Source organism: Lagenorhynchus albirostris, chromosome 15 (assembly GCF_949774975.1).
Source record: "Lagenorhynchus albirostris chromosome 15, mLagAlb1.1, whole genome shotgun sequence".
Classification (NCBI taxonomy): domain Eukaryota; kingdom Metazoa; phylum Chordata; class Mammalia; order Artiodactyla; family Delphinidae; genus Lagenorhynchus; species Lagenorhynchus albirostris.
Genome location: NC_083109.1, coordinates 82176471 through 82190408, shown reverse-complemented (window position 1 = coordinate 82190408; position 13938 = coordinate 82176471). Strand labels below are relative to the sequence as shown.

The 13938-nt window shown below is 43.1% G+C and overlaps 1 protein-coding gene across 1 annotated transcript in view; it reads left to right on the top strand.

Moving 5' to 3' along the window:
- The window catches only part of TRRAP (transformation/transcription domain associated protein), a 109498-nt gene that overhangs the window by 75536 nt on the left and 20024 nt on the right, over nucleotides 1–13938 (top strand). Inside the window, exons 59-65 of the mRNA XM_060125038.1 lie at nucleotides 890–1081; nucleotides 6307–6502; nucleotides 7143–7408; nucleotides 7982–8082; nucleotides 9308–9509; nucleotides 10743–10907; nucleotides 12319–12409. Coding sequence (XP_059981021.1) covers nucleotides 890–1081; nucleotides 6307–6502; nucleotides 7143–7408; nucleotides 7982–8082; nucleotides 9308–9509; nucleotides 10743–10907; nucleotides 12319–12409 — 1213 coding nt within the window. The remainder of the gene's footprint in view (nucleotides 1–889; nucleotides 1082–6306; nucleotides 6503–7142; nucleotides 7409–7981; nucleotides 8083–9307; nucleotides 9510–10742; nucleotides 10908–12318; nucleotides 12410–13938) is intronic.

Genomic DNA, 13938 nt, shown 5'->3' with positions numbered 1-13938 from the left:
TCACAATGAATGTCTCATTGATCTTGTTACAGCAAGTCCTATAAAATTCTTTTAAGAATATCTCTATATTCTTTCATTTTTTTATACACAAAGAGATTATTTTTGAAAAGAGTTTAATTTTTTAATTTACATTTTTAAAAATGCTCTGTAAAAGGCTGATAAAATGCAATGAGTTCTAATGCCTTCTTTAGAAAGTGGTGGGCGAACACAGGTGCTTTCCCGGGCACACCTGGAGCCTCTACCTGGGCTTAGGGCCAGTGGGAGGAAATGTGATGGCTCTGGGCTCTGTCCACTTCATCAGAACTGATAACCAAGATATGAGAAATCTGGGGGAAACTTTATAGTAGATAATAAAGTGCGGCTTTTAAATGACAGTAAAATTTATGAATGTTCACTCATATTCTTATAAACCTGAATCGCTGCCTTCAGCTTCCTTATATAATGTGGAACAAGTTAGATGAATTTCCCAGGATAACAGTGTGAATTGGAAACAATTCAAAATTTTACTGATATTTATCAGAGAGGAGATGAGCACATATTTAATCCTTTGAAAATTCACTGGCTGACTTTGTACGTTATTCATCTGGTCCGTCATAATGGTGTTGATCAGTTTCCCCTTTCTGGAACTACTAGTGACCTTAAAGCAAGGAGCCTGTGGCACCTCCATAGATAGAGAGATTGGCCACTCATTGGTATTCAGCAGAGGAGAGTGTCCAGAAAAAATCTAAAGCATGATGACGTCTCTAAAGAAAATGAGTATCTATTTATAGCTTAATTTCTGTTTATTGCTTTGCAAACTGGCTACCAAAAAATTGGCTTTACTTTTTGACTCTTTCCACTGAGAGGAAGTATACCCATTGTTTCCTATGTGATATTCTTCCATAACCAGGTAGAAGTAAGTTGTCCAAAGGAGATGGCGTGGAAGGTCAACATGTACCGTGGATACCTGGCTATCTGCCACCCTGAGGAGCAGCAGCTCAGCTTCATCGAGCGCCTGGTGGAAATGGCCAGCAGCTTGGCCATCCGCGAGTGGCGGCGGCTGCCCCATGTGGTGTCCCACGTGCACACACCTCTTCTCCAGGTGGGTCCCTCATAGCAGAGCTCCTCCTGTCCAGGCTTAGGTCCATAAGCTGAGCTGGACGGGAGAGGAAACTCCTTCCACTTGTTGTTTCCCATTTAAACTCATCCTTGGTGAAAGGAAGGCCAGAGTCAAAACAGAGAGGACTAAAATGTTGCGTCTCATTTTTGGTGCTTCCAAGGGATTTAAGTGACAGAAGCCGTCCCACAGGAGTGATCTTGATGATTTTCATTTTTGCTTTAGGAATATTCTTTAATGCCCACTTTACCACCATCAGTGTGATGCCACTGTTCAGTCTGAAAAGGTCTCTCCTCCTCTTGAGACTCTTAAGACTGCAGTTAAATAGGCTGTGCCTTGGCTTCTTCCTTTGTGTATCGTCTTCACTATTTCTGACAAGGGAACATGCTTCTTCCCATCCTCCCAGCCCCAATGCGTACACACACACACACACACACACACACACACACACACACACACACACACACACACACACACACACACACACACACACACACACACACACACACACACACACACACACACACACACACACACACACACGAAGGGCTGTGTCAGCTCTTGTCCTCTTTTATCTGGCACCTGGCATGGAGCAGCTCCCAGTGTTATTGAATGAGTAAAACTATAGGCAGAATGGTCATACATTTTTCCTCTTGAAAGAGTAGTTTTGAGACTTAAACTGCTATATTGATTTTTATAGTGTAGTTTTTTATAGATTTTTTAAATGATAATTATTTATTAATATACTTAGATTATTTTGTCATTGTCATAGTGAACCAGAAGTTCATTGAAGCAATTAATCGCTTTGTTTTGATATTTTTCCTTTTTGTATCTATTATTTTTGGCTTTTTCTCAAGGTGTGCACTAAGGTAGCGTTATTTTGCAGGTATATAACATCTCTAATCTAGGTTATTAAGATATTCTAAAGCCTTTATTTAAAGTGGACTTTTTCTTCCACATCCTCTAAAAGGGCAAAGATGGGTTGCATGTCGTAGCTGTTAGGAAAAAAGTTATTGCGTGAACATAGGAAAAAGTTGTCAATGCAAGAAATATTGAGAATGAGTATTATTATGGATGAATGACTAAGTATTGCTATGAATAACACAGTTGTGAATAAATAGAAATTATTGTGTGGTTATATATTCAAAGTACAGAGTATAAAATGCAGTATTTCAGACAATCCTGATTCAGGAATTTTGGAAGTGAAATTAAAGGCAGTTTCTCTTCCACTGCTGTGGTCACAGTTGATACTCAGTTATTTGTTGATTAGTTTGGTTACAAAGCTGACTGCATTTAGAGAGATGACTTCCTCCCCCAAGTAGCACTATCAACCAGCATAGCTGAGAAATCTTATAGAAAACAAAGACATAAGAATTATTTTATGGAAACGATTCAGTTTGATCATTCAGTAACTATTAATTTTAGGGTCTGAGGAGTTTGAGGAGGTAGAAAGGATGAGCTCAGAGAAGTGTTTATTTTAAAAAAGTTAAATATAAGTACCTTTTTTCGAAACGTATAAACGTTAAAACAATGCCTAATTTTTTGAAATATTTATCATGTTTTAATAAGTTATAAAATAATGTATTTCGAACTACAGCTTGTGTGTGTCCCCCCTCCTCCTCAACTACCACCCCTCAAAAAAATCACTGAGGGGAAAAGTTGTGGTGCTTTTGCACAGCAACATTCCTGTCTAACTGACTCTAGGACCCCAGACTTATGATAGGGATTTTAGATGGTGCGTCTACCCCTTTGGCCTACTGTAAACATCAGTACTGGGCTCCTGGATCAGCCACTAGTCAGGAAGAAACACAGAGTCTGAGCGCTGTTGCGGAGGGAGTGACTGTGCTGTCATGTTGTCCAGAAGAGCAGCATAAGGGCCTCTGAAGTTTTACTTCTTCATAGCAGCAATGGGCACAACGGGGGAAATTGTTAAAACCAACCTTTCACAACTCTGAAATTTAAAGATTTGCAGAAATCCAGGGAGCATTTAAGGAAAAACAGCTGTATTTCAGTAAGAATAGCAAGGTTTGTGGCATTTAATTGTCCTATTCCCATTACCCCTCTCCCCAGCTCTGCCTTGAAAGCCAACGGCTTCCAACCATAGTAACTGTGAAAACCAGCCTAGCAGCCACCAGTGGAAGACAGTACAGATTTAGAGACCCCCCAAAAAGAACCCAGCCCCAGAATGCTGGCACTGTTTAACCAGCACTACAGCTCCTAGAAAAACCCTATTCACAGCGTTTGTCTCTGTTTGACCTGGCTCAGAGCTCGCTCAGTAGAGAAAGTCATATGTGAGAGCGTTTGTCAGAAATAGTCCCTGGCAGTTGTTTAATATCACAGCTGCCTGAGGTAGCAACACCAGTCCCAGGAAAGCGAAGATTAGAGAATGACATGTCTATATACATTGTGAAAAGCTTTAACGTATTCCTGGGAATCTAGAAGACCACATATACATACATCCTGTGCACACATGCTCAGGAGAGACTTGAGAAGATCCTAAGCTTTCACCTCTGGCTGACCTTGGGGCTCTGTATAAGTGGGAAGTAAAGGCTGAGGCAGAATTGAAGGTTGCCTGGCTGAGGGATGAGGGCATGCTGCAAAAGGCACACAGAGCCTTATCATTTCAGGTCTTTACGGAAATCTCTCTCTAATCATTTGCTGACCAGTAAGCTAACTGAGCAGAGACTCGTGGTTACATTCTACAAAGACCACAGACTTTATAGAAGTAGTTCAGGATTTTTTTTTTTTTTTTTTTTTTTTTGCGGTACGCGGGCCTCTCACTGTTGTGGCCTCTCCCGTTGCGGAGCACAGGCTGCGGACGCGCAGGCTCAGCGGCCATGGCTCACGGGCCCAGCTGCTCCACGGCATGTGGGATCTTCCCGGACCGGGGCACGAACCTGCGTCCCCTGCATCGGCAGGCGGACTCCCAACCACTGCACCACCAGGGAAGCCCAGTTCAGGAATATTTGAAAAAGTTTTATCTGACCGATAAGCACATGAAAAAAATGCTCAACATCATTAGTCATTAGGCAAATGCAAATCATAACCACAATGAGATACCACTTTATACACATTAGCATAGCTAGAATGAAAAAGGTAATAGCAAGTATTGGTGAGGATGTGGAGAAAAATGGAATCCTCATATGTTGCTTGTAGGATGGTAAAATAGTGCTTGCTCTTTGGAAACAGTCTGACAGTTTCTCAAAATATTAAACATGGAATTACCATAGGCTCAACAATTTCACCCATAGGTGTAAATCTAAGAGAAATTAAAACTTATGTCCACAAAAACCCGCACACAAATGTCTATAGTGTTAATAGTCATAATAGTCAAAATGTGGAAATACTCCAAATGACCATCAGCGATGAATGAATAAATTAAAATGGTATATTCATGCAATGGAGTATTACTCAGCAGTAGAAAGGAATGAAGTACTAGTATGTGTTATAGCATGGGTAAACCTTGAAAGTATGCTAAGTGAAGAAGCAAGTCACAGAAGGCCACATATTGTATGATTCCATTTATATGAAATGTCTAGAATAGACAAATCCATAGAGATAAACAGTAGATTAGTGGTTGTCACCTTCTAGGGGAGGAAGAGTGGAGAGAGGCTACCTGTGGGCTTCCTTCTGTAACTAGATAGGGTTGATGGTCATATAGCTCTAGGAAAAATATACATGGTCGCTGAGTTACAATTTTTTGACTTTATGATGGTGTGAAACAATTTTTTGACTTTATGATGGTGTGAAAAAATACATATATACAATCTATATTCAGTAGAAACCATACTTTGAACACTGAATTTTGACCAGACCAGCGTATGTGGTATGATACTCACGTGGTGCTGGGTAGTGGTACCAAGCTTCAGCTCCTGGTCGGCCATGCAGTCACGAGGGTCAACAAGCACATGCTTACAGCTATTCTGAACCCATACAACCATTCTGTTTTTCACTTGCAGTACAGTTGTTACTAAATTATGAGAGAAAGTCAACACTTTATTATTAAATAGACTTTGGGTTAGATAGTGTGAATGTTTTAAAGCACATTCAAGTTGGCTGGGCTAAGCTAGGATGTCTGGTATGTTGGGTGTGTTAAATGCATTCTCAACTTCAGGTATTTTCCACTTAGGATGAGTTTATTGGAACATAACCCCATGGTAAGTTGAGGAAGATCTGTCCTAAAAACTACTGAACTGTACACTTTAAAAGGTGATTTCGATGATGTTTCAATTATACCTCAGTAAAGCTGTTATAAAACAAATATCCCATTGTTCTATTTTCGGTAAGCTTTTGGTGGAAGGATGAGATAAAGGTTTCAGAAACCGGAATGTAATGAATTAAATGTAATGAAGTATAGATGGAAAGCATAAATTCCTAAATTTTTAAAATTAAGATGAAACAGAAGGATACTGAGTACTGAACTTGGTGCTGTGTTTGGGGATTCAAACAATTTAAAACTTTCTGCCTCAAAAGAGAATTAGGCTGGAGGGAGGTGACATATCCATAAGAAGCAAAATTTTAAGAGGGAGTCTATGATTCAGTGCCATGTGGTAGGACAGAAAATAAATACAAGGATTTAGAGAAGGGAAAAGTCCCTGTGAGGGAGCAGGTGAAGCTTGACAGGTAGAGTTTGAATAGGCTCGGAATTGTGGCCAAGGCCTCCGCGTAAGGAGAGGGCACCATAAATTTGGAGCCAGCAACACATCTGGGGTTTAAAGGGTAGTGACCTGGACAGATTTATAGGGATGTGATGCAACTGCATGTATCAGCCCGAAGAGATCGTTAGAACCGTGTTCTGAGATGCTTGACGTGGCTCCGGGCTTCAAATGTCCATGGAAGTAAAGCTTGAGGGCAGGGGGACCAGGCTGTTGTGGTCTTGGGCGTCGGTAGACAAAGAGCCACACTTAGCTGGTGGCAAAGGGAACAGAAGAAGGATAGTTATGGGGGGGGGCGGGGGGAGTCGGTGTTCTCCAGGCCCCAGTGTCACAGCAGCCACAGAGCAGAGGCGTTAAAATGGGGGATGGGGACAGGGACCACGAGAGTAGCGTTTGAGGTATGGAGTAAGTTAAACGTGGCATCTGAGGCACAGCGCTTCCTTTGGTAATTGAATCGTGAGCTCTTCACAGTGAGGATTCCTGACTGACTCTGGTTTGTTATCCTCCTTCAATCTTAATGCTCACCGTGGAATCTCTTACGCTGGTCCCTTTTAGGCAGCCCAGCAAATCATTGAACTTCAGGAAGCCGCTCAAATTAACGCAGGCTTACAGCCCACCAACCTGGGAAGGAACAACAGCCTGCATGACATGAAGACAGTGGTGAAGACCTGGAGGAACCGGCTGCCCATCGTGTCTGACGATTTGTCCCACTGGAGCAGCGTCTTCATGTGGCGGCAGCATCATTACCAGGGTAAACCTACCTGGTCCGGCATGCATTCATCATGTAATTTTCCAGACACCCCACTGTTCTGGTTTCATGTCTTGGTTATGTTTTGTTGTTTTGTTTTTTTTTCTTTTACCGGATTTTCTCTTTTTTGGCATGGTAGATGGTGGTTGTTATGACAGGGTAAAGATGAAGGTGGTGAAAGATGGGAAGAATTTCCCCCTACCTGTTCCCTTTTTCCAGCTAAAACAGACGTGCTGCTGGACACTGTTGCAGCAGGGGCACAGGCCAGTGGGATCACAGCCTGGGTTGTGGCCCTCTGTGTTTTGAAGCCCCCTGAGGAAGAGCTGCGCTCAGGTGGCAGCGTGTAGCCTCTTTCACCTGCCCTGGTCCCCTCTGCTCTTCCCCTCAACCTGCCAGACATCTATTTGTTCAGAGCGACCTTCATGGTTTAGTTAGCCAAGACGGTAACACCCAACTCAAGAGTTAGTGCTTCTTAGATCTTCCTTTTGATACAGAATACGAGGAAAAGTAATGAGGGTTTATCACAGAGCTTCCCATTGCATAAGCCATGTGTGTTTGTTTTTCATTTTTTATTTAAGCCTTATTGTGGAACACTTTGAAAAATGTTTGACATGGACTGAAAACTCATTTCTTTGCTCTCTAGCTATTGTAACTGCCTATGAGAATAGTTCTCAGCATGATCCAAGTTCAAACAATGCTATGCTTGGGGTTCACGCATCGGCTTCAGCAATCATCCAGTATGGAAAAATTGCCCGAAAACAGGGACTGGTCAATGTAGCTCTGGATATATTAAGTCGTATTCATACTATTCCAACTGTCCCTATCGTGGATTGCTTCCAGAAGATTCGGCAGCAAGTCAAATGCTACCTGCAACTGGCAGGCGTCATGGGGAAGAACGAGTGTATGCAGGTAGAGTGCCAGCCGGATCCCGTGCCTGCCCGCCCACGCCCAGGAGGTCTGGGGAGGAATGAAGGGTCCATGTGGAAACGCCTGGTTCAGACAACAGGGAAAGAGGCTAGAACTTTACAAACACAGCTCTGGTCTTGGGGAACAGTCCTGCCAAAACAAGAAAGGGACAGGAAGCCGCTTGAGTATTTGAATGAATTATATGTGATGGTCTCTGTTCTACTTGGTTAATGTAGTTAAGGAAAGAAAATTAAAAACTGCAGAACTATGAGGGTATATGGTAGATTTGGGCTATGTTCAGAGGAATATTAATAAAAACAATGAAACTGACTAGATATGGTAAAGCTTTGGAGAAAATAATACCATTACGGTGTCTAGAACTGAATTTGCATTTAGTGATTGAGTTTAAATACTACTTGTTAGTCAGCAAATATTCACGGTGGGCAAGCCTGTTGTCAATTTAAAGTATATTTGTCAATGACCTTTCAGAGTTGCTACATAGATCAATATTTTAATGAGGTTTTTATATTATTGTCTAGAAAATTCAAGAACTTTTTTTCTGTTTTTAATAAACAGGGCCTTGAAGTTATTGAATCTACAAACTTAAAATACTTCACAAAAGAGATGACGGCTGAATTTTATGCACTGAAGGGAATGTTCTTGGCTCAGATCAACAAGTATGTATGTTATATAGATGGAGGATAAGAGAAAGACTCATCAGATTATTTAAATAGTTATTTATAACTTGAAGCCAGTGTGAAGACCAAGCTAGAAATTGATATGACTTAGTGACAGTTGTCAGGGATGATATTTCAAATATTGTACCTCTAGGAAGGTAATAACTTGCAGCAAATTGACGGGCCAGCTTGAGTGTAGTACTTAAAAAACTTTTTAAACATGAATTGCTTGAACAGAGAACTGCTGATTACATGGATTCGTTGCCCCAGTTTCTCAGCATGCCATTTTGGAACAGAGTTGATTCCTTTTTTTTTTTTTTTTAATAAATTTATTTTATTTCATTTATTTTGGTCTGCATTGGGTTGCTGTGTGTGGGTTTTTCTCTATTTGCGACAAGCAGGGGCTACTCTTCATTGTGGTGCGTGGGCTTCTCGTTGTGGTGGCCTCTTGTTGCACAGCACAGGCTCTAGGTGCACAGGCGTGTGGGATCCTCCTAGACCAGGGCTCGAACCTGTGTCCCCTGCATGGGCAGGCGGATTCCTAACCACTGTGCCACGAGGGAAGCCCCCAGAGTTGATTGCTTTTATGGAGATGATTCTTGCTTTAGAGCAGGGGTCAGTCAACTGGAAAACAGTATGGCAGGTCCTCAGAAAACTAAACAAAAAATTATCATATGGCCCAGCAATTCCACTCCTAGGTATTTACCCAAAAGTGTTGAAAACAGGAACTCAAGCGGGTAGTTGTTCGTGAAGGTTCACAGCAGCACTGTTTACTATAGTCAGAATATCAAAACAACTCAAGTGAATGGATAAACAAGATGTGGTGTATACAAACACTGGAATATTATTCAGCATAAAGAGGAATGAAGTGTTAACATGTACTGTAGCGTGGATGAACCTCAGAAACACAATGCCGATTGAAAGAATCCAGACAAAAAAATCACAATGTGACTCCATTAATAAAAAATGTGCAGAGTAGATAAATCCGTAGAGACAGAAAGCAGGTCAGTGGTCACCAGGGCTGGAGGTTGGGGGAATGGAGAGTGACTGCTTCATAGGTTGGGGTTTTCTGGGGTGATGATAATGTTTGTGGCCTACATAGAGGTGGCAGTTGCACAACATTTTAAAGGTACCAAATGCCATGGAACTATTTACTTTAAAATGGTGATTTTATGCTAAATGATGTTCACCTAAAAAAATTTGTTTTGATTTTGTGTCTCCACAGGTCTGAGGAAGCAAACAAAGCCTTTTCTGCAGCTGTGCAGATGCACGATGTGCTGGTGAAAGCTTGGGCCATGTGGGGCGATTACCTGGAAAACATCTTTGTGAAGGAGCGGCAGCTGCATCTTGGAGTGTCTGCCATTACCTGTTACCTGCATGCGTGCCGGCATCAGAATGAGAGCAAATCAAGAAAATACTTAGCCAAGGTGAGACTGAAAGAATTAGCTTTGACCAAAGACCACCCGGTAGCCTTGAAGTTTAGATGAAAATTCAGCAACTTACTGATCTGTGCTGGGCATGAGGCATTTCTTCATGCCTTACCTCTCATTTCCCTTCACCTTTTGAAGTATAGTCCATAGTTCTACTTCAAGCTGAAAAATGGAGGCCTGGACATACTTGGAGTCAAAGGTCTTCTAAGCAGCAAAACTGAACCTAGAGTCTGGGTCTTAGGACTCAAGTCCAGTGTTTGCTGTGGGACCTCACATTGGACAAAGATTCCTGCAGACTGCTGAGGGGTCTGCCCAGAGAGCTTACCTGCTAGACACCTGTTAGATTCTGATCTCTCACCTGCAGGGACCATGCACACAGTCACAGAGCCGGTCAGCTCTAGTCACAGGTGACGTTGAATCCCCTGGTTTCTGCACACACTACAGGGTGAGGTCTCAGTCACCTGCATTGTCATCCGCGGGGCCCCCAGTACAGTGCCGGGCACAAGGCCGGTATTGACCTGGGCCCAGTGGGGGGCCGCTTGAGCCCAAGTGTCCTCCCCAGTATTGAGCCTTCTCAGCCCTCCCAGGAAACACATCAATGCAACCCAGACTCCATTCTTGCAGAAACTTAAGAATAAGTTCTGATTTTATGTTTTATCCATTAAAGGTTAGGAGTTTTTAGAATTCCTTGGTTTAACATCAAAATTTGGATTGAACATCAGCACCTAGTAGTTAAAGCCGACTATAGAAACAGACTGACTGTAGTCACACCAGGAAACCACCTCACTGTCTTGACTCCAGGTTTGCTTATTTTTAGATGTAATTGTTTCAGACGTCCCTGGACACCAAGCTGCCAACACGGGGCCTACCTGGTACTAGGGTGGTTGTCACCTGAGATCTTTAGCAGAAGCCCATTTTGTTCTGGGGAGATTGCAAGTGTGGAGTAGCAGGCTGAAACCCCTTGGGGTCACACTGGCCACCACTAGCCAGCCGACTGGGTCAGTTACTAGTGGGCATTAAAGCTAAATCTGGATGAAAGCTATATTTAAATTTTCAGTTTTATTCATAAGATTTACGTTTAGGTTTAGCAATATTGTTGGGCCTTTTATAGATATTTTCCCACAATGCCAGTGAAGTTACTCTATATGGTATTTTAATGTGGGAGGAAAGGTCACTTGATCAGAGCCTTAGAATTTTCATTCAACTCTAGAATTTTCCCTTCTGTCTTAGGTGCTGTGGCTCTTGAGTTTTGATGATGACAAAAATACTTTGGCAGATGCCGTCGACAAGTACTGCATCGGTGTGCCACCCATCCAGTGGCTGGCCTGGATCCCACAGCTGCTCACCTGTCTGGTTGGCTCCGAGGGAAAGCTGCTTTTGAACCTGATTAGCCAGGTGGGAATAGCAAGGCATCTTTGATCACAAAAAAATTGTCTTCATTTCACCTCCTTTTTTTTTCCAGAAAGGAAATGCGCATGCTCAAAGAGAGATGGGAAGACATACACAATTAGATATCACTTGATATAAAGCACAATTGAAAGTGACTGAAGAATATATCAGGGTTGGCGTGGAATAATCTGCTAGAGTTACAGTATTAAAATGGTCATTTCTTTCCTTGAACGTGTTGCCACATAAGATACACGTAAAATAAATATTCTCTTAAAATGTAAGGTCACTAGTGAGTACTCAGAGTTACTCACAGTGAGTGTGTATCTGGTTGATACTTTATGGCTGAAATCCCATCGTGTGCTAGTTGCTCTTCAGAGCTTCCCTTCGGAAGAAACTCAGCCCAGCTGTGGTATTTATTGCCCTTTGTACAGTTAGTTGCTCAGCCGCAGCTGTCGAGGCTGCAAGTTGTGTGCCCTGGGTGGGCTTGGGGACTCGGACAGACCGGGGCCCGGGGTCCTGTAGAAGGGCTCTCATTACCCTTATTTTGAGAGTGGCTCCAGATTGTCCCTCTCCTGCAAAAAGACCGAGAGGGGAAGGGCCTGAACAATAGAGATTTGGATACAGTCGGTCTGGGATCGAGTGCCTTTGACTGTGCTGCTGCTTGTAAAATTACAGAGTCATATATGTAATTTTCACATGTAAACAGCGTCATAACCGAGCATTTGGGGACATGCTGCTTGTTCATCGTTCTGTCTGTTCTTCACATGGGGTGCATCATCTACACGGTACCCAGAAGTGGTTTTCTTTTTCCCTTGAGCGCTTGCAGCTATGTTCCTGGGTACTGACTGTTATTTCGCTTGGAGCTGATCTGTCAAGGTGTAGACTCCCTTTATTTGGTATTGTCATTCATTGAATATCTCTTAATGTACGTTAGCCAGCCACCCTGTGGCAGAGCTGGGTAATGTCTGCTCAGCTCTTTTGAAGGAGCCATATAACCCCAATTTGGTAAAACCAGCATGTCTTACCTTAAAGAGAAAAAGTTCAGTCTCCTCCTTCCTGCAGTTATGCAGAGTAAAGTTACTCGCTAGTGAGCCTTGTTGTCAGTTAGAATCAGCTCACAGTTCCTGGTGAATCAAGACTGGTGTCATTTTGTGTTTTCCTGTCATTTGCCCGAGTGAGATCCAGGGACTTGAGTGTTTGTCATCCTCATATTAACTGAATCAAATGAAAGTGTGGTTTCCCTCTGTCATCAGTAGTCCTGGGGTAGAAATGATGAAGTACACCATGTTGCTCTTTCTTGGATATTTTAAAGCTAAACTAGATGTTTGACTTGCTGTTTAATCCGGCCTCGTATTAGGTCGGTGGTGTGGCCAAGTGCAGGCCAGCATCCCACTCATGATTGACTGTCTCAGAGCAGGTTGGACGAGTGTATCCCCAAGCCGTCTACTTTCCCATCCGGACCCTGTACCTGACCCTGAAGATAGAGCAGCGGGAGCGCTACAAGAGCGGTACGTCTCTGGGGGGTGCAGTGGCCAGGTCCCCACTGCCGCGGACACATGCTCGCTTGCAGCTCCTTTCCAGCATGTGGGCTGGTCTTGTGTTTCGTCCCTGAGAGGACAGTGGGTCTGGAAGATAAAACCTGATCTCCCAGTGAAGTTTCTGGTTCTCCTTCGCCACAGCGTAATAGGGTGTTCATCTACCTGAGTGATTCGATCCCTAAGTAGAAAAAAATATATGAAATTTTTAGGTATAGATAATTATAAAGTTGAACTTGCCTCATTAGTTATAAATGCATCCTGGTAAACATTATAAATGTCAGTTACGGTGTTATAAGGAATATCTTCAGCTGTCAGGGGATCAGCATAGAAATCAATCTCACCAAATGTAAAAACGTACTCGAAATAGAGGTTTATAATCTATATTGAATAGTTCTGGTGCATAAAGAAATAATTTAATGGTTTCAGTTACCCACTAAGCATGGTGCTTTGTAAACACCATGTTTACTTGCTTTACCACGTTTTTAATATGTAGACATTTATGCTGCGAGGCCAGAGTCTGGCTAGGAAGGTGACTCCATCCACTGGACAGTGGCAGCATCTTCTGGTCCTGCGCTGGGTGGGTGAGGACTGCACAGCGTGCTAGCTCCAACCTCCTGGGTACCTGGGTAGATTCGTGTTTTGGTCATTTGAAAGTTAAGATTTTTTTATTCTAAGAGAGCTGAAGCTAAAAGAATGAGCAAAGGAGGTTCTACAACATATTTCTTTTTTCCTTTTTTAAAAAATTTATTTATTTATTTATTTTTGGCTGCCTTGGGTCTTCATTGCTACGTGCGGGCCTTTTCTAGTTGCGGCGAGTGGGGGCTACTCTTCTTTGCAGTATGCAGTCTTCTCATTGCAGTGCTTCTCTTGTTGAGGAACACGGGCTCTAGGCATGTGGGCTTCAGTAGTTGTGGCACACACAGGCTCAGTAGTTGTGGCTCGCGGTCTCTAGAGCACAGGCTCAGTAGTTGTGGCGCACGGGCTCCGTGGCATGTGGGATCTTCCCGCGGCATGTGGGATCTTCCCGGACCAGGGCTCAAACGCGTGTCCTCTGCATTGGCAGGTGGATTCTTAACCACTGCACCACCAGGGAAGTCCCTACAACATATTTCTTATATAGTGAGTGACTGTATTTTTTTTTTTTTTTTTTTTTTTTTTTTGGCGGTACGCGGGCCTCTCACTGTTGTGGCCTCTCCCGTTGCGGAGCACAGCCTCCGGACGCGCAGGCTCAGCGGCCATGGCTTACGGGTCCAGCCGCTCCACGGCATGTGGGATCTTCCCGGACCGGGGCACGAACCTGTGTCCCCTGCATCCGCAGGCGGACTCTCAACCACTGCGCCACCAGGGAAGCCCCAGTGACTGTATTTTTCAAAGATGGCATTTTTTACATGTGGTTTGGTTTACCTAGATGAAAACACGTAGGCTGACTTGTTAACTACTTCTAGATTCTCTGAGCTCTAATACAAGGAATGAATTTTGACATGTTCTGCCAGACATTT